This window comes from Thunnus thynnus, chromosome 6 (genome assembly GCF_963924715.1).
Source record: "Thunnus thynnus chromosome 6, fThuThy2.1, whole genome shotgun sequence".
Taxonomy (NCBI): Eukaryota; Metazoa; Chordata; class Actinopteri; order Scombriformes; family Scombridae; genus Thunnus; species Thunnus thynnus.
Window position 1 is genome coordinate 31,016,264 of NC_089522.1, and position 27,138 is coordinate 31,043,401.

Below are 27,138 nucleotides of genomic sequence, written 5' to 3' on the forward strand. Positions count from 1 at the left end.
AATTAGCTTGTTCCTCTTTCTCAAATATGATGATTTAATGCATTTTTTTGTCATACATGATAATAAACTGAGTATTTTTTGCTTCTTGACTGTTGGTTGGATAAAAGACACTTTGGTTTGTGGGAAATCATAAGAATTTTTCAATTTTTACTGACATTTTATAGACAAAGCAATTATCAGCTCTTTTAAAAGTCAATAAAAAAGAAAGTGTTTAATTAATCTCTCTTTTCAGGACAAAATCTAAAACCTAAACCTGAGATTACTTTGTGTGTGCAGGTGATTGTGTCAGTAAACAGCGGTAAAGGTGAATTCTCTACCTCTTTCACTCCTGAAGAAGCTTTGTGTAACGGACGCTGGCACACCATCACAGGTCAGTTTTATAACACCGTCGCTGTGTTTTTAAGGATTGTTGTCGTCCTGCTGAGATAATAATGATTTATAACGCTGCTGCTGTTGTTGTTTGTTTGTGTGTGTCAGTGGTGAAGAAGAACAACATCCTGCAGCTCCATGTGGACGCAGCCAGCGAGCACAGCGTCGGCCCCAAACACAGCCGCTCAGCGGGGGCCAAGGAGACCGTTTACCTCGGAGGAGTACCTGGTCAGCGCACGCACACACGCACGCACGCACGCACGCACACACACTCCTCTGTTTTATCCTCTTTAATGATTTCTCATGTAGAATATTAAAGAGCCAAAGCAGATCAATCTGAGAAAGCCAGAATGTTGACGCAACACTGACATAATTTATATTGTTATATTTATATTGTTAATATAACATTTTCTGTCATATTTTTTTATTTATTGGTTTATTTAACACAGACACACGTTAATTAACATTGCTGTAAATGTGCCACAGTTAGCCAAGAAGCTATTTTACATCTGTCGTCACTGGACAGATGTTACAAAGTCAACCTAAATAAACAATATAATACATAATATTTCTTTAGCTTTGCAACAAATGATTGTTTTCATTATCAATTAACTTTTCTTTTATTCATTTTTTGATTATTTAGTTAATCTTTCTGTCTATAAAATGGCACAAAATAGTGAAAAATCACAATTTTCTAAAACTCAGTCCAACATCCTGAAATAGATTTTGTCCAACTGAAGTTAAAATCCTGAAAATATTTTATTTTACAACAATATGAAACAGAGAAAAGTAGGAAAATCTTACATCTCAATACGTGGAAACAACGTTTGGCATTTTGCCTTTTAATAAAGATCATCTCTGTCAATAAACAAATCAATTGACTGTCCTTAGTGTCAATGAAATGTCTACACAGAGGCCCTAACACCACTTTATACGACGCACTCTGTCAATCATACAGTCAGAAGCAGTCGGAGTGTCGTGGCTGCTTCCTGTTTTCCTCTAACATGTTGTCTCTCTTTCCGTCCACCAGATGGCGTCACAGTACCCGGTCTCCCCGCCGGCCTGCCAGCCTTCCAGGGCTGCATCCGCCAAGCGACCATCAACCACAGACCTGCCATGTTGTCCAAACCGCTCGCCGTACACGGAGCTGTAGGGACGCAGGGCTGCCCACACATGTAGACCCCCCCCCCCCCTCACACATACACACACATCAACACATACAGTCTTATCCTCACATTCCCCAACTACAAATTACCGGTGGCGGGTGTCATGTTACTGTAGCTAATTTAAAAAATATATATATTAATATTTATTTTTTATTTTCAAGAAAAATGTATATTTTATATTTTCCCATTTGTCGTCACATATTACTGGTTTGTTTTTTTGTGCTACAGGGTGCTACAACAGTGAAACTGTCTGCACATAGAGATGCACTGATACAAGTGACTGGTACAAGACTCTAAACTCATAAATCAATCATTAAATGTGTATATTGTAAATAAAATGGAAAACACAGCTTGATTTTTCCTCGCTTTTGCAAAACAAATGGTGACAAATAAATACAATTTTTGCCCTCCAGCCCCCAAATAAATCTCTTAAATCTGTAATGTAAGTATGGTGCATCTCTAGCAGAGAATGTTTAATATACCTACTGAGTCAGGACACTGTGAACACTGTAATATATGAGTAACGTCCTCAGGTGGCGCAGATGTGTGACCTTACCTGCAACAGGGACTGGAGCAGGAATCTTTTCAAAGTAAAAGTCACTTTTAATTTTTAACACCGGTTCATGTCACACCGGAGTTACTGTATTAGCCAGTTAGCGTCGACATCCAAGTCATAATTTACAAATGGGGAAAGATTTTTCTGAAAGCTTAAAAATACAAAAGTGCCTCAAAGTCCATCTGTCAATGAAATAAACAGATTTAGAGAAACGACCAATCCTGCAATCATACGACAGTCTTAAACGGTTTAGATGAAGTCCCTCTCGTCCCACGCGACGTGAACGCAGCGTCCCGTCTGTCGGCTCCTGTCCAGGTTGCAGGCAGCGTTTGCCGTCTATTATGTCATAAATGTACCAAACATTGAGTGTGAAGCTTGTATGTAATATAACCACTTTTAAAAAAAAAAATTTAAAAAAAAGATCTCACAGTAAAAATAAGCTGTCCATCTTCCCCCCCTGCACTTCCCGGCCCCCCCCCATCCATATGTGTTGTAAATGTGTTTCTAAATAAAGTTTTTTTCATACAAAAAAGACAAAAGCCTTGTTGTTTTTGTATGCCAGTATGATTTTTTTTTATTATCAAGAGTAAATAAAAAAGCCTGAAAGTATCAGCACTCACTCTGACAGTCTGTGCTTTGAAATATAAGAAGAAAAATAAATTTAAGGCTCAATCCCAACACAGTCTCTCTTTGTTTCATAAAAAAAATCAAACAGTGTCTCCTCTTTCTCTTTCTGATTAAAACAAAAAGGACAGCAGAGCAGAGCTGTAGATGAACAGAAGTCAGGTCAAAATAACAGTTAACGTGGTCACAGTGGAAAAAACTGACCTAACTCGTCTGTTTTACAGCTCTGTTGACGCTGTGGTGGTGGTGGAGGTCGTCCTGAGTGGGAGCGCGTGTGTTGCCTTTGGTTATAGAAACATTTAAGACAACATTAAAGAGAATGGAGGTAAAAAAGGAAAAGAGGAGAAAAAGGAATCAGATTTAAATCTAGAGGCTCGGCGGTGTGTGTGTGTGTGTGTGTGTGTGTGTGTGTGTGAGAGCTCTAATCCAGACTCATGTCCTCGTCGTCGTCCTTCTTCTCTTTAGAGTCTCCTTTACTGCCCTGCATGGCTTTAGCAAACGCCTCCACATCTGAAGACAAGACAAGATACATACATACAAGATCAATGAACAGCAATAAACATAAGACTCACTGTATTAAAAACAATCTTATTGTAGTTCTGCTGCACATAACAAAAGCTCATATTTGCTGGTTGTCATAGTAATGCGACGCTATGACAGCCGTCAGACTTTGAGAGCATCAAAGCAGGCAGTGGAAAGATTTGCGACTGTAAATAGAGTTCAAAGAAATGTTGATCATCATTGTCTGACACATTGAAAGCTTCTTGGCTCATGGCTTTAAACTATTTTTCCAGTCCTGCCTGGTTCTGTGCAGCTGTTTCAATTGCAAAAACATTTTAAAAAAAGGCACAAATCTACGTCTAAATTTAGTTCCTGCCCCTAAAAACAAAGTGCCTGATCCCGGGGTAGAACTTTTTAATCTAATACAAGTATAATTTAATTAATCTTCAAGGTTCTTCGGATGCAGAGTAAACACAAACAGTGATGCAGACACTTGAGACTATTTGGTGGATAAGGGCCATTTAAACAATACTGTGTGTGTGTGTGTGTGTGTTTGTTTGTTTCACCTCCTCTGTTGGCAGCATCCACAGCCTCTGCTGGCAGACCGAACTGACTCATGAGAGGGCCGAGCTGCCCGGAGGCCAAGGCACTGCTGAACATACTCATGGACTGAAGGAGGAAAGAGTCACAGTCACTGGATTTAGTTCAACACTGCAGCATCGACTAACACTTCTAACATAATGACATGAACTGTGGGACCTCGTAATAATTACTGTTAACAGATGACATCATGATGGAGAGCGATTGGTATTGTTCTACCCGCACCTGATTACCTAAACCAAAGGTGTTTAGCCAATCAGGTGTGAGTAGAGCAGAGAGAGGACTGAAAAACACATTATTCTATTATTAAACTTCTATTTCTATAAACTTCTATTATTATTTCCTCCACATCACTTCAAAGAATTCAAGTGTTTCTGATGCTCAGTACAGTAAATTCATGTTAATCTGCGTCTCCTACCTGCTGGAACTGAGGTGAGCTGAGTGTGTTCTGGATCTCTTCGGCACTCTGAGGTAAACTCTCTCCGCTGGGGAGGAAGGGCAGCAGCCTCTGCTGGACCTCAGCGTTCGCCAGGATGGGAGCCATCATCTCTGGGGTGCAAACACTCGCCAGGTCCACTGAAGAAGAAAAGAGGAGTTAGTCCTGTTAGTTTTCTGTCTCCTTCATTTCACTGACAGACTCCATCAGTCCAGCTTTCTCTCACCTGCTGATCCCTGAGCAGCTGCCATTGGGACGCTCATGGTGGCGAGGATGCTCTGAAGGTCACTGAGCTGGATGGGCTGGTGGGATGAAGGGCTTCCAACAGAGGCTGGGACCAGCGGAGTCTGAGCTGCAGCTGTGAACAAGTCCAGCAAACAAGGAATGAGTCAGGGAGATTTTTTACATAACATGATGCAGAAAGTAAAGTAGAAGATAAAGTTGAGCTCTTTACTTCCAAAATATCCAAGGCATTTCCTGTTTAAAGATCATTTTGAGATGAGGGACAACACAAGGAGGGATCATTTCAAACTGTAGACCGATGGGGATGTTTGTACGTTTGTTCAAAACTTCTAAACATTAAGTTGAGTTACAGCATGATGTCACTTCTGGCTTCTTCCAGTCTGAACCAGTGAGATGAGAAGTTACGTACATTCACTCACTGCACAGAAGTTACCAGACAGCTTATGCAAATTTAATTAACCTGGAACAATAAGCCTGATTAACCAGATTTATTAAACATCAACGCAGAAAGATATAAAGAAACCTGTCAAAATTCACAGGAAAAAAAAAAGGGAAATCCAAGTTAAATATAATTTTCTAATGATCAACAGGAAGCAAAGTAGAAGATATGATACCCAGAACAGAGGAGCAACGCTATAAAACCAAAAGATCACACAATAAACACCAACACTTCTGCAGGATTATGGTAAATTACTGGCAAATTAATATGCCTTTAACTGTAAAGATGCCCTTTGCAAATGTGTCTCATAATGCTTTAATGTGTCACATAAAGTGTCAACAATAAAATGATTACTGTGCATGTCCACTTGGCAGATGACTGTAATGACGCAGCTATAATGTACCTGGTGTAGAAGGAGCAACAGTAGTAGGAGAAACAGCAGAGGCAGCGGGAGTCACGGGGGTGGTGGGAGCCTGAGAGGAGCTCAGTCTGGGGGCTCCGCCTGATGAAGGAGTGGCTGCTGCAGACTGGCTACGAGAGCTGTGGAAAGGATGGAGGCCATAGAAGGTAAAGTAAGAGGATAGTTTATGATATCATTTTTAAAAAACTTATGTTATTCATGTATTCATTTAATCTGTGGCTTATCTCATTCAAAATCCCACTGATGTTTGTGTGTTCTGTTATAAATAAACAGTCTAATATTGTTGTTTATTCAATATTTCTGTCTTAAGTGGCCTTTAAAAGCTATTTAAAAGTGCTGCAGTCGATGCCAATTTGTCCTAAAATACGGAAAATAAATTTATGTCTGTTACATAACACATAACTCTGTGATGACAGTGGTGATGTGAGCTGATGCTGATGTGTGTGGTTTTTTTTTTGGTGTTTAGTCTCACCTGGATGAGGAGCTGCTGGTTGCTGGTCCTCCGCTGCCCAGCAAGTTGGCAAGTCCTGGTCCTGCTAGAGCTCCCAGACCTCCTTAGACAAAACACAAACAAATCAAAAAAAGGCCCAAATTCATCTCTGTTGTGTAAAACAATTGCTCGTGGCTGGCTGGCTACATCAGAGTGGAAGTAAAGAGAAAACAGCCACAATGATTGACTGCGTATCTACAGCTTCTGGACCACTTGTGTTTGAATACTGTATCTGACAATATGGATTATTCATCACATAGTCTGGATGATCTCATATTGAAGCTGGTCATAATGTCTAGGGGGTTCTGGTCTAACTGCTGGCTGTACCCCCTTTTGTTTTGCTGTTTGTTGTTTTTGTTAATTGGTTTTATATTGTCTTGTTTTTTTGTCTCTCCTATTAAGGGAGCTACTCTTTGTCTGTATGGGTCATTGTCATTGTGGATACTGGTTGTTACTTGATTTATATTTATAAAATATATAAATGATGTTGTCTGATCATGTGAATCTATAACCAGACTGCCTTTTGTGTTTCTTATTGTTCAGCTTGGTTAACAAAATACAGACAAAAATAATAGCTTGTAAAAAAAAAAAAAAACTGTATGATGGTGTATATATGTGTCAAAAATATCAATAAAAAAGAGAAAACAGCAACAAAAACATCTGAGGAATAAGATTGGTCCTTTATCCTAAAACTGAAATGGACGACTTTAGTATATCTAATAAAATTATATGGATGAAAGTAAAGTGAACAAACTCAAACAGTGAGACTGGTGGCGTGACTCTCTTGAGGTGTTGTGTGTGAGGGTTACTTCCTGGAGTAGACTTTTCCTTCTCTTTACAGCAAACTACAAGTCTTTGATGACGGTATGTGAGAGGGTTTGTACACGTTAGAGGAAACATCCAGTGCTGCTCACCCAGTCCGCCCAGTCCTGTTGGTCCAATGAGCTGCATCAACTGGTTGTGGCTCATGTTTCCCAGCAGGTTTTGCAGGCCTCCTTCTCCTCCGAGGGCAGAGAGCTCGTGGCCGCTGCCGCTTCCGCTGCCTGGCGCTCCGGGAATGGGAGGGTTGTTCAGGTACTCGTTCACCTTACGACAGTATTCCTCATCCTTGTCAGTCTTTGGCTCCTGATGGAAATGGGATGAAATCACAGTGAAATTCTTCACAGGTGAAATAATAATCATAATAATCTTAATTATTCCTCTGTGGTGACTCAAGGCAGCAACTAAACCAAGATGAACACTGTAAGTGAGCAGAAAAGTGATTTTAACGAGTTCAAATCAATTTAGGTCCACAGGAGGACACAACCTTGTTTGTTTGACTAAAAGAATATCCTCCATATTTGAGAAGATAAAGGAGAAAATGACTGGTGAGCTAAATGTGTGGCTGTATGACAAATAGCCTAATAACAGCTGTGCACTCTCCCTCTTCTCTCCATTAAACATCCATCTGCCTGCACACAGATGGGCACAGATGTCCTGCATCACACAGACAATCTCTAATTCTCCTCCCTTTAAAACAATGATGGGGCATCTTCCTCTCACCTGCATCCAGAAGAACAGTCTCTTGGATCCGGCCTTGAACTTCAGCACGTAGACCCGTCCGGTGGTGCACTGGTTCACTCTCTTGAATTCACAGTCATCTGGGAAGATGATCAGGTCCTGAAACAGGAAAAGCACAACATATGACATTTACTAAGGATGGAGAGGAACAGAAAATACACACAGTGTTTGCTCTGACACAGCAAATCATCGTCAAACAATCAACAGAAGGGAAAAAAACCAAGGCAGCAACATCACTGCAGCTCTGAAATAAAGACACGGTCACCTTGTTTGTTCTGAGGATGGCCGGCTAAATTTAACTTAATTTGACAGCATTGTTTGAATGAAAACTGCTTGTATGTACAATAACAGAATGAAAAAGAGGCAAAGTGTGAGCAAATCAATTATCAAAGTCCTAACAGATAATGTCCAGGCACAACCCAGTTGTTTACTGGAAGCCTGCACCATCATTTGATGGCTCAAGTATAAAGATCCGATGGTTTGGGTAGAGATCTTAGTGACATGTACAGCACCAGTCAAAAGTCTGGACACACTTCCTCATTCAAAGGAATGAGAAGGTGTCTAAACTTTGGACCAGTGCTGTATGTCTTTGTGTTCAATTCTACTCATGGACCTTGAGTTGTCAAATAAATTGAGTGGAGTGCTGAAATAAAATATAAATATCAAAATACAAAATAAATATAGTATGGGTAAAAAGTGATAAGTTACTTTATATACATACATAACCAACTACTGTATGTATATAAAGTAACGAATCACTTTTTTTCAATACTTATTTCAGCACTCCTTGCACTATTTGTAGTCTGTTTACAATTTAAAAAAAAGGTTCCACCTGTATGTAGACATTGTATGTTGTTGTTTCTATATCTATGTATCCATTTTTTCCACCCACATGCTTATACATAACAGTAATATGTTTATGTGTCATTATCTTTGTGTGGCTTGTTGTCCTTTCTGTATCTTTCTGAGGAGAGTTGTGTGTAAACACGTTGACAACCACTAGAAACCAGAGTCAAATTCCTTGTATGCATAAACATACTTAAACAGCCAACAAAGCTGATTCTGATTACAAAGCAAAGCACTAGCATGGTCAGATTTATAATCTCACCTCCACTGGAATCACAGGCTACTTTAACAATATGTAGGTCTTTAAATTTACTAATTTGCAAATAATTACTAGTAATCTCACAATTTTAGCTTTTCTGGAGGTCAGACCAGCAGTCACATTGTAAATGTAATATATTGTAAAACATATTGGAGTTTGAACAGTGGTTTAAGGAGATTGTAGGAATTTCCCTAACCTACATAAGTCTATGTTAAGGCTGGGGTAAGCTCTAAGTGAACTATTTCATAAGACGTGTTGTCGGATCACGTCAGAAGGTAGAGGTATTAATAATATTAATCCCTCACTCAAAAGTCGGGCAAAAAGCCTAACTCATGACCAAATTACAACCGGTAAGGTTTTAATTCTATCATACAGAAAATTTTTTGAGTAACTCACATCATCGACATTCCCACTGGTCCTGTCCTTCCAGCAGAAGTGAATCAGGGAGTCGTCGGACTGCTGGATGTACACCATGCCCTTGCGCTTGTCCGGTGTCACTACGTTCCCCTTCAAACTCATTTTACCGGCACGAAACTCTACCAGGTACTTGCTGGAGCTTCCTCTAGAGCCGCTCACCAAGCTGGGAAACAGAGCGCCTGACGACATCTTTAGATCTCCTTGTTAACTGGAATACTGGAGAGAAAAATAAAGAGAAAGAAGTCAGGGTTACAAGAACATATATGCATTTCACTGGCATGGTTATTATTGGTGAGGGCATCCTCATAATCTAATACATCATTAATGATACATCTGCCAATTATTTTCTCAATTAATCAATTTGTCAGTTTGTCTGTAAAACGTCAGAAAAAAGCAAAGAACGACAGTTATAATTCCCTAGAGTCAAAGGTCACGTCTTCATATGTCCTGTCTGGTTTGACCAACCCAAAGAAAATCCGCACTACCATGATGACTGACAAAGAAAAACATTAAATCATCACATCTGAGAAGCTGCCAATCAGCCAATGTTTGATATTTTTACTTAATTACTAAAATGATTATCAAAATAGTCGCAGATTAATTTTCTGTCAATCGACTAATCAATTAATCAACTAATCATTACAGCTCTAGTATAGAGATTTATGCAAAAATGTCAAAAATTCACTGGCTTTACGTTTTCTTTGTCTCCTATAACAATAAACTAATTTAGTGATGACTATAGACATTGCCACCTTGGGAAATTGTTCTGGGTATTTTTCACAATATTGGCATTTTATAGACCAAATGATTAGTAAAGGAAATAATCTGCACATTAATCTATAATTCAGTTACTTGCTAGTTGCAGTCTTAGCTTGAAACAAAAACGTCAAACAGTGAAAAATTACCATCATGATTTTGAGCCCAATTTGACATCTTTGTTGCTTTTTTATAATCGATCGTCAGTCCAAAGTCCCAATATATTCAATTTCCTATAATGTATCAAACTAAAAAGCAGCACTGAATAGAAGAAACCATCAAATGTTTGACATTTGTGCTTGAAAAATGACCTTTCAGTCAACCATTTTATTTCAGCTCTAGTTCTGATTACAACAAAACACCTGGCTTAATACTGAAAATATGTTTGATAAAAGTTTGACTAACTTTTTAATCTGAAGTGGGCACTCTCAGATCTTCAGAAAAGTTAGACATTTAACGTTATAAGCTTTAGACATAACATAAACACAAAGACCAGTTAGCCAAGTTAGCCAGCATACTGTTCTGTTGGTTCGAGACTAAACTCGTTAACGGTTTGTCATTGTGTTTATAAATACTTTTGTAAAGCATTAACCTTGTAAGAGTGATGTCCAGCTGTTGCTGTGACGTCTAAAAGTAAGTGTGGAGCTGTTTGTTTAAGTTTAGAAGACTTTTTAAAGCTAACAAAAGTAGCAGTTAACTGTATAACGTTAGCTAGCATTAGCTGTGCGGGCTGTGTCATGCTGATAGTCAATGCTAACATTAGCCCATGACTTGGCTAAAACAGTTACAGTTTTGCCAGCGAAAGCCTTTGAAAATTAAAAAATAACAACTAACTTCGTGCGGAAGTAGCTTTTGATCAGCTTCATGTAAAAATATAAGTTTGTTAAAATACCTTCAAAGTTGTGTTGGCAGAATTAACCAACAAGTCTTTCTTCTCTCGTCGCCTGCTTGTAACGTTAACGTCCGTGTTTATTTCCTGTTATGTCGTGAGCGCGCCGCTGTCACTCTAGGCGCGCGCAGTGGCAGAGTAGGCGGGTTTGCGCGCTCCCTCTCCGCCAGGATTGACGACTGGTCTTCTTTCTCAGAGTGGCAGTTAGCTCGGTGCTCCCACTACCTGCTGTTTGAATGGTTTAGCGGCGCAAAGCAAAGCTCAACTGGGATGCGAGTATTATAAAAATCGAGTTACGCTTCACTTGAAAAAAGAGACAGAAGCCGCACTGCCCGGTGCTGAGAAAGGTAAGAGATGCACCGAGTTAGCCGGCGGGCTAACATTAGTCAGCTTTGCTGTCCTTGGATTAGTTAGCGAGCTAAATGCTAGCTGTTTAGTGAAACCAGCATATCGTTCGGCGCAGGCTCGGCTATGGACGGGGCTAACCAACATGGATGCTGTGTGTGTGTTCCTTTGATGCGGTGTCTGGAGATTATCCGCTTTAACTACGGTTTGATTCCCGAGCCGACCGGTATTTTCTAGTTCGGTTGCCAGTCACGAACCGAGAGCCTTACACAGCGTGAGAGCAGGCAGACGTTGGATTCAGAGCCCGGGGCGTCATATCGATTATTGTGGGTTTTAAACCTGGTCAAGTCTTGAGTAAAAACAGTGAGAAGACACCAGGGGATAAATCCGGATTTGCAGTCTGTAGCTAAGTGAGGGGTCAATGTGGTTTTTTTTATGTCTGAACTAACGTCTTTCTTTATAAATGTTTAACAGGCAGGTGCAACTTAAAACATTCCACTTCCCAACTTCCAAACATGACTTACAAGTTAGTAGCTCGGCTGTGTCATTTGACTGCTCTTAACGGGTCAGTTTCCTATTATTGGTTTGACTATGAGCGAATCTGAAACACGTCAACTGAGCAGAGCTGCTGTCTTTTTCTGTCCTCATGTGATGTCTATGCGGAGTGGCAGGTGGTATTACAAACTGGCTGACCGTGTGGATGTGTGTGAGTGCATGCATGTTTGTAGCAGATGTTAGAAAAAACAAATGTGATTAGGAGAACTTTATTATACAGTTATACAGTTTTGGCTCTAGGCAGCTCCTCTGGGTCTTTCATCAACTGCAACTGTAATCTTTTTAATCAAATTGCAGCCAGCAGTTCAGTCCTCTGTTGTAAGTAATAGTGTTATGGATATCTGAGCTGGCAATGCATCACTTCTTTCATCTTTTCCCTCCCATTAGTGATTCTTAGTTGCCAACTGTTAAATAAATCTCCAACTATATTGATAATCAATTAATTATTAGTCCAAATTCTCTGACTCCAGCTTCTCAAATGTGATAATTTTCTGGTTTCTTTAGTCCTCTATGACTGTAAACTGATTATCTTTGGGTTGTGGACTGTTGGTCGGGACAAAAGAAGACATTTGAGACATTTTATCAGCCAAACAAGTAATCGATCGATCGAGAAATGAATCAACAGATTAGTCAATAATCGTTAGTTGCGGCCCTAATTCTGATCATAGACCATCAAAGTCTTGTTCCATGACAAGCTCCTGCCAGATCCCCCTTGAATACAAGATAATACATGTAAATAATTGAAATATAATGCATTTTTTACCTTATTGTTGTTATTATTTATCAGAACAAGCAAATGCAGGAATTCAAAGTATTACGGTATTTAGTCCAATGTTAACTTTTAGTATTCGACTGACTGACTGGCTTTTTGTTATCATTTTTCCTGGAGTTGTGTCACTTAACATAATTGTAAAACTAGCAGGGCAATAAAAGTAGAATGGGGGGAAAAAAACAGTGGTCAGTTTAAGAGCTGATACAGTTCAGTCACTTGGCAATTACAAATAATCAATTTGTCTGTTTTAGAAACCGTGACCAGAGCTTTGAGGAAGCTCTTAGTAATAAAATTCTTCAGAAGGTTCATTAAAATGTATGCATAAGCCTAATGAATACAGTTACATAATTCATTTGCACACATTCATGAAATAGTTTCTAGTGCTGAAAACGACATGTATGACTAATCAATGAATGCTCTGATCAGCACATGGCATCAGCTGCAGAGCTTACTGAAGTACATGTATGTAAAATAAGCTGTTTTCACTTACATTTGTGTTAATACTCTCTCAAAAGTGCTGAATATTGTATCACTATAAACATATATAACTATAGTGGTGCAGCTATAGTCAAATTACCATGTTGACAGTTTCATAATGGCTCTTCTTGTCCAGATACTGTTAATGAAAGGTATAATCAGGAACAGAGCATCTCCAACCATCAGGGCAGACCGGAAAGTATTTTCACAGCCGCTGTAGTTCGGCCTCAGGCTGCACTGAATTCACAGGCATGACTAGTTAGCATCTATTCTTGTATTCTGTTTTAATTCATAAAGTGCTTAAATGATTTATAAATTGCATCAACTTCAAGGATTGTCCTTTCCGGGCAAGTTATCCCTTTTTAAAATTTCACAACAGAATCAGTTTTGTTCTCCAAGTACAGTAAATGTCCAGGAAACATTTTTTACCAAATCATATCTGTGTGAGTCAGCCGGTCTGCGTAAGGGGGTTGAGGGGAAAGGCATGATGTCATCAGTATGAGCTCTCCTACGTGTGGTCATCAGTGACTCATTTAAGAGCCAGTCACATCAAATCAGGTTATACCTAGATAACAGAGCAGTAGGAGGTCAGAGAGGGAGATTATCACTGCTGCCACACTGCGGATACGCTGGGAACCTAATGTGGTTCACCTCACTGGTAAGAAATTTGTTTATAGAGCCATATAAATCTAGATTACTGTTATTTTTTAGCGGCTATAGATAATGTGGGAAAAATATCAGATCTTTTTTTTTTACCTGATTTATTGTGCCTATTCTTGTCTTTGCTTTGATAAGCTACAGTGCTACGTGACAGTTTCCTGTCAGAGTGTCTCTACCACACGACCCTTGAAAACCTAAAATTATCCCCCAGCTGGGATTCCTACTTTGGCTCACTGGTATTTGGTGCTGATATTTGGTCACTGTGTTCATATTTAGTCCGTGACACTGAAGTCAGAAGGGTTGTAGACAACTGCAAGAACTGAGCTTCACAGAACCACTTGATTTATGATTGATTGATTCTCACTTTTTATCCCAATTAATAAGAATGATCAGCCTAGATTACATGTTTATTGTACAGTGATATAAGCTGCAATGATTAGTCTATTAATCCATTAGTTAATCAACAGAAAATCAATCACCAACTATTATGATAATCGATCAATAGTTTTGAATCATTTTCAAAGAAAAAAAAATGCCCAAATTCTTGATTCCAGCTTCTTAAATGGGATTTTTTTCTGGTTTCTTTAGTCTTCTATGATAATAAACTGAAGAAGACATTTGAAGACACAATTTTAGGCTTTAGGAAACAGTGATCGACATTTTTCACCATTTTCTGACCTTTTACGCCTAATAATCTATAGTTGCAGCCCGAGTGATATGCATTCATTCATATACTATTATCTTGTTATTTACTCTGACTCAGACGACCTTTTTTAGTACCTTTTTTTTTGGTAATTTTGGGGCCTTTGAAGTCAATCTATCAGACAGTAGAGAGATGACAGGAAACGAGGGGGAGCGTTGCAACAAAGGTCCCCAGCCAGACTTAAACCAGGAATGTTGCAGTTCACGGTCGGTGTCTTAACCCCTAAACTCAGGGGGACACCTGTTTTTAAAGCTGCATTCGTTGGGAGAGTTTCTCTCAGAACAGAGGAGCGAACGCTGCTGTTGCAAAGCTCTCTGCTGGGTCAACATTTTCAACGGACAATGATGTCACAGCAGGTGTGGCCGGAATTGCAAATTTACAAGTCACACAGAGGAGTACAGTCACAGTTTTATTGCCTTTTGGTGAAAAAATCCACCAGCCAAGCATATTTTTTACCAGCCAAAATAATAAATTGCCTTTTTGTGTCATATACACGTTAGTTTCAGTCCATTTCATTGAGATAATAAGGTAAAATTTCCATAAAATAACCCAATAAATATACATTATTAAAGCATGTTAGTACAGGCCAATATTTTATGTTTATGGACAGCATTTATATAGCACCTTTCTAGTCTTCCGACCACTCGAAGCACTTTATAATACATGTCAACATTCACTCATTCATATACATATTCATACGCTGATGGTAGAGGCAGCCATGCAAGGTGCCGACCTGCTCATCAGGATCTAATCTAATGCACATTCACACTGGTTTTTCATGTTTAAAAAAGATTTCATAATGCCAAAATGAGTAACATCTGCTGATCCAGACTTTCACTCTGCCATTCTGTACAGTTACGTAAAACTCAATGTGCAAGACAGTTTCTCAGGGATTAAACACCTTAAACTGCATGCAGAGACAGAAGAAAGGCCTTCCTTAGTTCATGTCTGTTAAACTGCCCGTGGACTGTAGTGTTACTACAGGTGTTTCACCCTCCTAATCAGAAAATCCACATATATCCTGAGGGGAAAAACACACTTTCCTTGTCGACTGAGATGGTGGCCGCCGATAGCCGAATGTCATGAGACTCTTCATGAGCGCGACCTCTAGACAGGACGGCGTAACGGTCCTGTGATCGCAAGTCACATGGGACTGTCAAATATTCACTTTCACTTTCCCTTCTCCTTCAACTCCACACTCTGTCTCCTTCTCTCTCTCTCTCTCTCTCTCTCTCTCTTTCAGCCTGAACCTATCCCTTCTTTATTTCTGTCAAACTCTGACCCAACGGTCTCTCCTCTGTCTACATCTGTCGTCGTTCCATCTTCATCCCACTGACTCCCTCACCCTTCTCTGGAAATCTTTTGCCTCTTGAGCTTTGACAGTGATTCACAATATTCTGGTTAATCATAGATGGTTTTTTTTTTTTTTTTTATGACGTCCAAAAGTTCCCAAGTGAATTTAGTCGGTAATGAATGGTGTGACGAGAGAAGCTTTGATATGAGAGATCCGCAGCCAACTTGTTCATTATGTTTAGCCACAGTTTGTCTAGGGAGCCTGTTTTATCAAGATTAAGTTACAAAACACATTTTCTTTTAGTCGCGCTGTTTTCACAGTTAAGCTTGAACTGCCTGATACAACCACAGATTTCTGTTGTTGAGCACCAGCAAGGTCTACCAAGCAGCAGGTCATGTAATGCCTTGCCCAACAGCACCTCAGCTGTTGCTATGGAGAGATGGGAACCCTGTTGAACATGTGTGTGTACATCCCATACTATGTTTAAGTTTGGTCCAGGACAATAAATGAAATTAGTATTTTTATTATTGACTGAAAAAGGAAATATTTCAACTCTACCATGTCTTCATCAGGCCAACATGATAAACAGCAACACCAAGATCACGCCAACATCATCACAAACACAATTTCTGGCAACAATCAACACTTGATCAAGATCAGCTCATTATCAATGCCTGAAGAGAGTCACAAATAACAGTCAATAACAACAACAATATATATCCAAAGAAAGTGCCAGTAATTAATGAATGTTTGTCAGTCAATAATTTAAAAAACTCTACCTTTTTCTAGCTTTGTTGAAATGGCCACAAATTTCAAACAATATGCAGCTTGATTGTTTTCTTTATTGTAGTAGTGTAAATGTAATTTGAACTATAGCTAAAACAGTCAATTATTTGATTTGTTGATAGACAGAAAAGTAATTGGGCAACTATTTTTGTCATCGATTAATTGTGGAAAGATATTTTTCAAGCAAAAACGCTAAACATTCCCTTTGTTCCAGCTGCTGAACTGTGTGAATTTGCTGCTTTTTCTTTGTCTTATGTAACAGTAAACTGAACCTCTTTGGGGTTTGGACTGGTAGTCGTACAAAACAATTGTGATGTTCACTATTTCCTGACATTTTATTGACTAAATGATTAACGTTGACATCGATGGACCTGTACAGTACTGCTCAAATGAGTTACTGATCAATCCGTCAGGTGACAGATGTTTCCTTTTTATCATTTAATGAACATCTGCTGATTCACAAATTGAGTTTTACAGTCAGCGGTAGTGACTCTGTACAGTACGTCCACACACAGTTTGCTCACTGTACCTTAAAGTCATTACTGTAATGTTTCCTCCTGCACTGCTAGCATGTGTGTGTGTGTGTGTCCATTGAGAAAAGCTGATGCAAGAATGCTGACAGGCAGCTGATTGGACATTAGCTAATGAATTGGATTGGCCTTTTTTTTTGCATCGGAGCATCCTCAATGTGCCAAGATGTAAAGACTGAAAGGAAAGCAGGCTGTGGAGAGTTAACTGTTTCTCTGTCAGCTTCTTTTTTTATGTGCTCAGTCGGTATTGTTTCTTTCTGGTAATTGTTTGGTCTGTAAACAGGCAAACAGAAGGACATGATGCTGGAGTCTAGAAGTCACCAGTGAACGAATACTAAAAACGCTCCAGTGCATAGTTTCCTGCCCCGCATGCATGTGTGTGACAGCTGTGTTTACTGTGCCAATGAGGTCACATTACCATCTATTGATTGTCAGGGCAGAATGATTAATGTGTGTGTGTGTGTGTGTGTGTGTGTGTGTGTGTAAGTAAGCTGATCTCAATGACTGGGGAACAGCACTCTCTCATAATCAAGAATCATAGACTGACTTTTGCGCTTGTGTCTGTCTGTTTGTCTCTTATAGTGTTGAAAGTATTGATTTGGGCAGATTTTAATATCTCACTTAAATGCATTTTCATTCTCAATTAATCAGCAGGTTATTGTCTCGAATCAATTAATCGTTTGGTCTATAAAATGTCAGAAAATAACGTAACTGTAGTCCAAGATGACGGCGTCAAATGTCTTTTTTTTTTTTTTTTTTTGTCCAACCAACAGTCCAGACTCCAAAGATACTCAGTTAACAATCTGACACTGACACCAGAGAATGATTTGCAATCGGCGAGAAAAAAACATTTTAAATGATTAACAGATTATCAAAATAGTTGCTCTTTTGATGTGCTGTGTTTCCACTGTTTCAGCTCTCACGAATTTTGGCAGTTTTTATTATTTCTATAAACATCTCACAGCTAACAGGACCAGTTTTTCTTCTCTCATGCCTGTTTTTACTTTGAGTATTGTTTGTTTTTTTCTTCTTTTTATATCAGGAAATTGTTTAGACTTAAAAAATAGCAAAAATAATGACAGATGCACACCCAATATGTCTGGCCAACAGCCAAAAAATCTTAAAAGTGAACTTATTTAAAGTGGAAATAGAAGTTTTTTTGCTTTAACTTATCATTATGAAGTAAATGTTGATTGCACAGTATAATTGCTATAGAATCTACTTGAATGTACAGTGATTTGAAACAATAAAAGCAAGTAAAACATGACATTTTAGAGGCTGAAACAAAGCAAATGTTTCAGTTAATCATCACATTCAATCATCACTAATTATTTTCTCTTAATTCACTCATCGCTTCCTCACATGCACATCTGCGCTCTCTGTCTCTTTCTTCCCGTCTCCCGGCTGTCTAAATATCATAAAAGTGATTATTAAGCAGCTGACACGAGGCCTGTGAGTACATAAACCGCTTGACCCGGTGTTCCTCAAAACATTTTTACTCCCTTATGAGAATCATATCGATAAGAGCCGACACGAGTTGTAGTCACATTCCTGGAAGACCACTTAAAGATTAATATCTGAGCTGTGAGAGAGGTGCTGAGGAGTGTGTGTGTGTGTGTGTGTGTGTGTGTGTGTGTGTGTGTGTGTGTGTGTGTTACCTCCAGTGTGACATACCACACACAGCATGTCTATTTTCCATTTACTGAGGGCCTTATGGGCTTTAAGATGAATGTTTATAATGCATTTTTTAATGAAATGAGTGCACTAAATTGTAAAAAGGTTCATGTAATGCAGTAATTCAATAATTAACGGACTCCCATGTAATACTAATGTCACTAAAGTGGGGCTTCAGAGAAGAGGACATCGGGAGGAAAAGGAAGCAAAAGCAACACTCAGAAAGAACGGTGTTGAGAGAAAAAAACGAGGGGATTTGAAAGCAACATGGAGGAGTATAAATGTGGAGAGCAGGATGAGAGAGGACATGGTGTGAGACGCTAATGACAAACTGATGACAAAGGTGTTGAGGAGAGTAAAGTGTGATGAAGGCAAGAGTGTGTAATATTGATGTGAGTTGACGTGGGGGGGGGGGAGGAGTGACACAGTGGGAGAAATGTGTGGAGCAAAATAATGATGGAGGATGTCATGTAAGATTTCAAGCAAACAAAACATTTATGTGAATTAAGTTCTTGTCCATCAGCTGGAGAAGCAAAATGGCGAGATAAACATACCAAAATTGTGACATCACATCATCGGACGCCATGATATGAGGAAGTCGAACTGCGTCTGACATCATCAGCTTTCATTCCCAGCATGTCAGGAAGCATCTGAGCTTGTGTTTACTTTGTTGTGTTAATTCCACTTCTTAGTCAGAATCTTGCTGCTGTTATTTGTCACGATTTCCTTATTGTGTAATTTAATTCTCCTTTTTTTTTAAATATAAATTATGAAATCTGATTCATCCTCACCCTCATTTAAACACAGAGGATGTGAATAAGGCTACAGTTAACAATTCTTTTCATTTTTTATTGATCTGGTGATGTTTTCTTGTTAAATTGGTCAATTGTTTTGTCTAAAAAATGAGGAAAAATAGTGAAAAATGCACATTATAATTTCACGCATCCCATTCAGTCATAAATGACAAAGAAAGGCATCCCTAAAAAAACTAGATCAGATTCATTTTTCTGTGGATTAACTCATTGATTTATCATTTCACCTCCAGTTTGCTTCATATTGTTAATCCTGCTGTTACATCTATAGCTAATTATGATGATTTGGGAACACTTTAGCAGTGTGCAGGAACTCTTTTATTTTGTTAATTCTCCTGTTAAGCCATAAAACTAAACTCTACCTACAAGTTACTGTGGAAAAACTGATTTGTCCATTTGTGAAACTTGATTATATCCTCATTTTAACAAATTTAAAGAACAACAAATGATGACAGTGGTAGAAAGGACGGAAACAGAGAGAAGAATAAAAAGAAAGTCAAAGCTCAACAGATATTTTTTGTCCAGTGGCCTCACATCATGAATTTATCAGCCACTTTTGTACTCAAACCAAATTAAGATGCAGAGTGAACGGTGACCCGTAGATGATGATTATTGAATATCTGTCCACTTCTAAGCTGCATCAACCTGCTGCTGGTAGTTTGCCATCAGCCTAAAGAGCCTTCACTTTACTGTCAGTGTCTTTTCTTTAACAAGACACATTTCTAGAATAAAAGAGCCGATCGGTTACCTGCCAAAGTAGAGCTGCTAGACGAAACAGTCACAGCTTGAACGTCCTAACATGTGGCTGATGATGATGCCTCTCTGTAGTCGGGTTTCCATCCAAATGCATCGCAAATTTTAACCGATTTTCAGAAAATCGGATAAAGAAAATGTGAATTTATGCGCGTTTCTGTCCACTACTGTAATGCGATTGTTAGGATAAGCAGTGAGTGGCTCTAATTCTCCAGTCAGGTGCCATTATACCACTACAGAAGAAGATGACATAATTAAAAGCACTCCAGTCAAACCTTAAACAAAGGAAAATGTGTCGCTGTTTCCCATCTAATATGGTGTTTATGTTTGTTTCTTATATTAATTAAAGGAACACTGCACACGCCTGATGTTTTCGTCTGCTGCCATTTTGTGTCTCACCAGACACTTTTGGCACACACACTCCTTTAATTTGTCATCAGTAAATGTGTTTCCATCCACCTGTTTTAAAGCTCATTTTCAATTTGCAGCGCATAAAAAAAACCTGGAGGAAGCTTGAGTGACATTTAAGTCATGTGATTTCGGTATATCATCATTTATTCGCTGAATCTGTTTCCATTTCCCCGAAGCGTAAAAACTTTTTTGCAGTATCTCGAGATTTTTTCCAGATTTTCAGCGTTTCCACTCAAGTTTTTTTAAGCACAAATTGAAAATGCGCCTAAAAACAGGTGGATGGAAACACATCTACTGATGACAAACTGAAGGAGTGTGTGTGTGTGTGTGTGTGTGTGCCTGTAGTGTTTGGGGAGCTGTGTTGTGTTTTGTGCTGCAGACAGATGTTCATTACATTAAAAGCAGGACACAGCTGAGCAGGGCATGTGCGTACATGTGTTCTCCACAGCTCAGATATGAAAGCAGACTGCTTGTGTTTATGTTTGGCAGTCTAAGTAATGATGAGGGTCTGCAGATAACGATCCAAGATCCTACAAAAAGGCAGAAGAAGTACTTGGAGCACAGAAGTACTGCGTCTAGTTGTGATTGCGTACTGTGACGTGCAGCGGTTCAGGCTAAAGCTTGTGTCACCCAGTACTAATGTTATATATGTAAATTAGAAAGTATTGAAATGTTTGTGTGTGCAGGCGTCAGCAGAAGAGTTTGAGAAGTATAATATGCTCCCTGCATAATTTACATTCCATTTACACTTTCTGTATTTCATTTTGGCTCAGGTGTGTGTGTGTGTAGCAGCTGGTAGCTGGTGTAATCAATAATTCTGGCTAATGAATCGTGTCTTCCCCACTGGGCAGCAGTGGAGGAAAGAGAACAGTTTAGAATAAATGAGAGCAGACTCTTGTTTTTTTAAAGAGGCTGCTGTGTCATTATGTCACAAAACTCACTGTATACAGGCTTGTAAGCTTAAAGAAATACAATTAATGTTCACAGTCTGGTTAAAAGCATTGATACAGCTGCAAAAACAATGCATCATTTTCATTAAAGTGACTGAGCAGCAAATATTAGGCTAAATCTTATAATAAGATAAGAGTAATTTATAAAGTTAAGAGGAAAAAACTAATTATTCAGCTGTGCAAGGTTTGGTTTATGAAAATGCTCTGAGATTTGATCAGGGATCTTTGATGTTTCTGTATCTGTGGTCGAGCAAAACTCCAACCATCTTCGGTCCGATACCACCAACAAACTGTATCAACTCCCCTGCTACTGCTGGATGACATCTGAGTACAGTGTTTAAAAGAACTATTGGTGATACACCTCAAGCTCCTGGTTTTGTTTTTTTAGGATTTAATTCTTCCTGTTCATAATGAGCTCTGCATGGGGTGGAGCCGTCTACTTTGTCCACAGTGACAAAGGGTTGGGTTTGGTATCTTTTGGAGTGTTGATTAGACAAGACAAATGGACAACCAGCATACAGGAAAGCCGCTCTTATAGTGGACAAAAGCAGGAAAAGCTCCATGTGTCATCTCTTTGTTAAAACTTTCATAACGGCCGCATGTCACCACTGTATAGCATCTGTTGCTGTTTTATTCCTCTCGCTTCCTTGTCAATGCTCGAGTATTTGGTTGCCTGGTGGGTGTTTTGAACGAGGCTCCAGGGTACCGCAGACCAACAAGCCAATCCTCAACAGGAAGCCTCACACAGTCAGCAGCCACAGACCACAATGTTTAAAATGTAAATTTAATCCGATTCAGCTGTTAGATTCCTAAAACACTCACCACAGTTTCAAACAGCAATGAAGTTATGTAGCAGTCCCTTAAAACAACTACACATATATTCTGACTAAGTTGAAGACAGGTTATATTGAGCAGTGTCACTGAGTAGAACTGGAAGCTGCTGGGAAAGAGCTCTGGTGTTCAGTGAACCTTCCCTGAATAAACAGGTTTAATACCAGACACACACACTTATCCCATCAGGAATGGGATTTGGCTTGTTTACCTGAGTTTATACTGCACATACTATAAGACTATACTGTAGTATGAGTGATCATTATGTTCATCTTATCCTTTTTTAATCAAGTAAAAAGTCTCATTGAGATCATATTGATATAGTGTTTGTTTAGGTCAATCATAACACAGCCTAGCAGGTTTTTAATAACTGTAGTTATGATTCTTCTGTTCCTTTTTGTGTAAAGCATAGGTTGCAGTCTACAGTCCTTTAGTTGTTGATGTGTATGTGTGTGGAGTGAAAGCTTCTTCTAATGCAAACTGACAACAGGAACCGCGGCCTATTTTTCTCAGTTTCTCTTCCAAACACATAGAGACACAACACAAGTGAGCACACACATCAAATGCATGAATAGCTACTTAGCTTCACAGTTAGGAAGCACACAAAGGCACATAAACATCAGCAGAAAATAACCTTTAGTTTCTCCACCCATGTGGCAGCAGTGTTGCCAACTATTTCTACTGGGAAGTAGCTGAAGCCTGCAGGAAAAGTCGCTAGATGATGTCACGTGCTAATTTGCATATGTGACGTCATGAATTTAAAGAAAATCCATCAGAAAAGTTGCTAAATGTAGTGACAAAGTTGGCAACACTGTGTGGCAGCAGAAATGGACTTATGACAGGAGAACTGCTGATTTGAATCCCAATAAAGGGAAGTAAACCAGTCACACACCCATCTTACTTTTCATGTCTTAAGCAAGGCCAAAAACTCCCAACTCCCTCTGGGGAACTTCCAGTTGTGGATGTTAAATTGTTGTTTATGCTGTTGGTTCACATTAAGCATGTGTAGGACATGTTTGTTTGTTTGCATTTCATGTCTTTAAAGTTTTGCTCAGTCACTTCCTGTGGTAAAAAAAAAAAATATTGTGTTATCTTAAAATCTCCAACAGAGAACTTTGAACTAACAGTTGACTTGTGAATATGCTCATGTTGTTTCCCATGTAAGAACAACACAGATTAAACATTTTAATCATAACCATATTAAAACAGTGCATTTCTAAAAGGATGTTTGGCTCCAGCCTCTGTTGTTGCAGTGCGTTCAGGCTCATTGGCTGAGCCTCTGAATATCTTCAAACAGCTATGTTCACTATTTGTGATTTATGTACATGTATGGCTGCTAAGGCAGGAATTATAAACACACACGCTCCTTATATTTCACTGCGTTTAGGGTTATTAATCAAGCAGGCGTCGAGTCACAGCGAGTATAGAGACGGCATCATGTTTGGCAGCCGTTCAGATTTTCACTCATGTTGTTTGATTATGTTTTGCTCGTTATGGAGACGATGTTAACATCTTGACGGAGCACAGCTCCTCGTGAATGTGAAAACAGCTTCTAGTGTCGAACTCTGCACAGTGAAGCTCAAACATCCAAGTAAAGCAAAACATTTCGTTGAGTGTAGGTCGACTTTAAGATATCTGGTTGTTTTAGTTCATTGTCTGTAAAGGTTACAAATCAAAAAGAAAGACTGTTCAGAAATAGTGATGATTGAGTGTGTTGAACATTGATTTGTCAGATATTTAATTTGCTGATATTCACATCTGGTTATTCTATCTCTTGTTACACATAGTGATATCACTTTTACGGCTGCGATTTTTATATGTGCTGTATATTTTATTCCTTTTATGTTCTTGAATATTGATTGTTGTTGCTGTTCATTGTCATCAGTGTGTTCCTTTGACCTGTGCGTGAATTCCTGGTAGCAAACCAGATATCCTCCAGGTTGATAATAAAGTTTAGGGCTGCAACTGACGATTATTTTCAATTCCCAATTTACCAACAGTCCAAAACCCAACCACATTTGAGAAACTGAAACCAACACATATTTGGCATTTCTGCTTTAAAAATGACTAAAACGACTCATCAGTTATCAAAATAGTTCCCCATTCATTTTCTGTCTATTGACTAATTGCTGTGGCTTGTACCTCAATATAAAATAACATCTAGTAGAGGGTTTATTTGTATGCATCACTCAGTGTGTACACAGTATGAACCTACATGGAATAAAATACAGAATTTATCCAGCTCAGATCATAGAAAGGTAACTGTGGCTGTAAAATGAATATGAACACAGTGAAAATGCCTGAATGGATAAAACTGTGTGAAATAATAAAAAATAAATGTGAGACTCAGGTGTGGAAGCATGTACTCTACACACATTTACTCACTCACACTCAAAGAAACAGACCATATGCTGTCACCTTGTGTTAATTCTTTCCAGTCTGTTTCTTCCTGTGAATGGCCAATTTGACCTTAAGCTCATTCAACAAGACAAAATCTCATTGGTTGCTCGGATCAGGTAGGCAGAGTGATTGGTTTAGGCTCACTGTGGTGGCTGGGCATGACTATTACACACACATACACACACACACACACACACACACGCACAGACACACAGACAGAGGAATATTTTCTCAGTGTGTTGATAATCCCTGGAGTACGGATGAATCGTGCTTATTGGTTAATCCCAGCCAAGTGGGAGGTGCGTCTGTGTTGTGACTGGTTAATCCGAGGAACAGTAGTGGGCGGGGTTTAGGGAGGCGTTAAATCGATGTGTTGTCAGGCGTGTCGAGGTGTTGTAGGGTTGCCATGGCAATAGCGGCCATCTGGTGCCATATAGAGATTTTAGAGAGACTAATGGCTGACACACAAATGATTCAGATGTTTTTTGTCTTATTTTATATCAAAGTCATTTTTTTGTCATCTTTACAAACAATAGGACACGTTTACGTGCAGTTTTCCATGTATGGTGTTTGTTTTGGCGTGTATCTCTTTATGCTCACTGCACATTGTCCCTTTTTCCCATCCAATGTGTATTTAAGATTATCTCTGTATGTACAGGTTACAGGCCAGTGACAATCTCCTCCCACTGACTGCCTCGATACAGACAGATTTAGAAAAACGTCTTTGTAAGTGAATGATGTAGGTGAATGATATGACCAATACATCTATATGGCTGATATTATTGGCTGTTTTTTAGCTAGATATGTCAGGCAATGTGTGCCAAGAAATTGCTGTACAGAAATACACAACAGCCTTGCAATTTAGAGCTGAAACGAGGGCCGCAACTAAAGATTATTTTCATTATTAATTAATCTGGCCATTATTTTCTCGATTAAGCGACTATTTGTGAAAAATGTCTATCTCCAGTTCCCAGAGCTCAAGGTGAGGTCTTCAAATGTCTTGTTTTGTCCAACCAGAAGTCCAAAATCCAAAGATATTCAGTTTACAACGATATAAAACAGAGAAAAACAGCAAATCCTCATATTTAAGGAGCTGGAACCAGCAAATTATTGACATTTCTGCTTGAAAAGTAAATCAAACGTGTATTCACTTATAGACTTCTGTCTATTGATCAATTAATTGAATTTTCAGGTAGAGATGAAATGATTAATGGAATAGCCTATCAACTGAAAATTAATCAGCAGCTGTTTTAATTACAGAGGAATCATTTGACGTCTTAAATGTGAGAACTTGCTTTTCATAGTAAAGTAAAGCAGCCCTAGTTTCAGCTTTAAATTGCGAGGCTGTCAGACTGTTGATCAGGCAAAAACTAAAGCAAATTAAATATCTTCAGTCACCTTGGAAATTGTGATGGGTTTTGTCACTATTTGCTTATGATTTACAGACCAAATGATGAATTGAATAATCAAGAAAACAATTGATCCAGAATTGCATTTGTTCACTAGACTAGAGAGCACTGACAAGTATATTTTTTAGAGTAAAATGGCCTGCTCGGCACATATCTTGGCCACAAATCGACTAGATTTAAGGGATCTTTCATGTCAGATTTTTTAGTCTCTAAAACTATCATTATCATCCTCTAAATTCCTTTATTTTTCAGGCTCCAATTTGTGATGTCACCTAAACATTTCTTAAGGGACCAAGAATTTGGATGTATTGCCTTCCACTCAACTGGAGTCAGAATATCTAAATTTGGGCAATTGGGTAAAACTTGGGTGTAAATAAAGAGTCTCTGGAGCGGGTTTCTTCGTTTTCAGCCAAAGATTGTTTGTGAATGAACAGACACATCACTCTGTAACACCACTGTATGACTGTCAGTGGACTGTGTGTGTTTTTGTAGTTTCAGACTCAGTTTTTGTAGTTGAGACTCATCTCTAGATGGAACGATCAACTCACAGCAATTTACAAATGCCCCAGGTAAATGTTGGTTTACATCATATCATATACAACTTTAAACTGAAACATGAATTAGGCTGCCACTAAAAATGTCCATGTTTCTGCCTTCTTAGACAACAAAAGGCGATTAGACATCTTTGAGTTGTGTTATTTTAGCCTTTAGTTACTTGCAAATGTTGAAAGGTAAACCTAATAAGATTCAATTAGAGATTCAAAGGGATTTGTTACTGAATTTTAATGAAATAAAATGTAATTGAACCTGATCTCTACTGATGGGAACCATGTCCTCATTAGAATAATCAGCCTCTGAATCGTTGTGTGATAAGGCCTCATCAGGAAGGTGCAGGTCTAGTATGAAGACAGCGTGCAGCTTATTTTCTTGCTGTTAATTTAAGTCCAGCAGTCTGGACCAGTTCAGCCGTGAAGCTGAATTGGCTTACTGTGGTCTCTAAGCCTGCTAACCCCCATACACCTGCTGTCTGACATGGTTACATCGACCAGGGTGAGGGCTCAGTTACTGCTCAGTGATCAAAGGTCAGGAAGTGGATTTCGCTCACTTCCTGACTGAATTTGATTGTTGTTTTTGTTGTTGATGGGTGTGTTAGTGCATTATGGGTCTGGCTGAATGAGCTTATCATGATGTCTGCTGTACATTA

The 27,138-nt window shown here is 38.9% G+C and overlaps 3 protein-coding genes across 6 annotated transcripts in view; 2 read left to right on the plus strand and 1 right to left on the minus strand.

Annotated features, from left to right (window-relative positions):
- The window catches only part of lama5 (laminin, alpha 5), a 120,876-nt gene extending 118,073 nt beyond the window's left edge, over positions 1-2,803 (plus strand). For both annotated transcript variants that reach the window (XM_067593339.1, XM_067593338.1), the window contains exons 78-80: positions 277-370; positions 478-597; positions 1,400-2,803. In XM_067593339.1, the coding sequence (XP_067449440.1) occupies positions 277-370; positions 478-597; positions 1,400-1,548 (363 nt within the window). In that variant the 3' untranslated portion in view covers positions 1,549-2,803. The remainder of the gene's footprint in view (positions 1-276; positions 371-477; positions 598-1,399) is intronic.
- adrm1 (ADRM1 26S proteasome ubiquitin receptor) lies at positions 2,494-10,681 on the minus strand. 2 transcript variants are annotated; one of them, XM_067593341.1, is made up of 10 exons: positions 10,576-10,681; positions 8,907-9,143; positions 7,388-7,504; positions 6,760-6,970; positions 5,828-5,906; positions 5,338-5,474; positions 4,479-4,610; positions 4,235-4,392; positions 3,783-3,885; positions 2,494-3,225 (listed from the first exon to the last, which is right to left on the minus strand). In XM_067593341.1, the coding sequence occupies exons 2-10, from the start codon at positions 9,114-9,116 to the stop codon at positions 3,137-3,139; spliced, it is 1,236 nt and encodes a 411-aa protein (XP_067449442.1). In that variant the 5' UTR covers positions 9,117-9,143; positions 10,576-10,681; the 3' UTR covers positions 2,494-3,136. The 2 variants fall into 2 exon arrangements, with proteins under 2 accessions (XP_067449442.1, XP_067449441.1); XM_067593340.1 differs by having other exon boundaries at positions 5,828-5,909.
- Positions 10,682-10,750: 69 nt separating this feature from the next.
- dnajc5ab (DnaJ (Hsp40) homolog, subfamily C, member 5ab) overlaps positions 10,751-27,138 on the plus strand; it is a 30,492-nt gene continuing 14,104 nt past the window's right edge. The window contains exon 1 of one of the 2 annotated variants that reach the window (XM_067593342.1): positions 10,751-10,919. The gene's annotated coding sequence lies outside the window, so the exon portion shown is untranslated. Of the gene's footprint in view, positions 10,920-13,257; positions 13,380-27,138 lie in introns of those variants that run through there. The other variant, XM_067593343.1, reaches the window with a different exon arrangement.

Coding starts and splice junctions, on each gene's coding strand:
- adrm1 (XM_067593340.1), bottom strand. CDS start 9,116: ATGTCGTCAGGCGCTCTGTTTCCCAGCTTGGTGAGCGGCTCTAGAGGA. Junction 7,505..8,906: donor CCAGTGGGAATGTCGATGAT/GTGAGTTACTCA, acceptor TTCCTGTTTCAG/GACCTGATCATCTTCCCAGA. Junction 5,475..5,827: donor ACCAGCAGCTCCTCATCCAG/GTGAGACTAAAC, acceptor TCCTTTCCACAG/CTCTCGTAGCCAGTCTGCAG.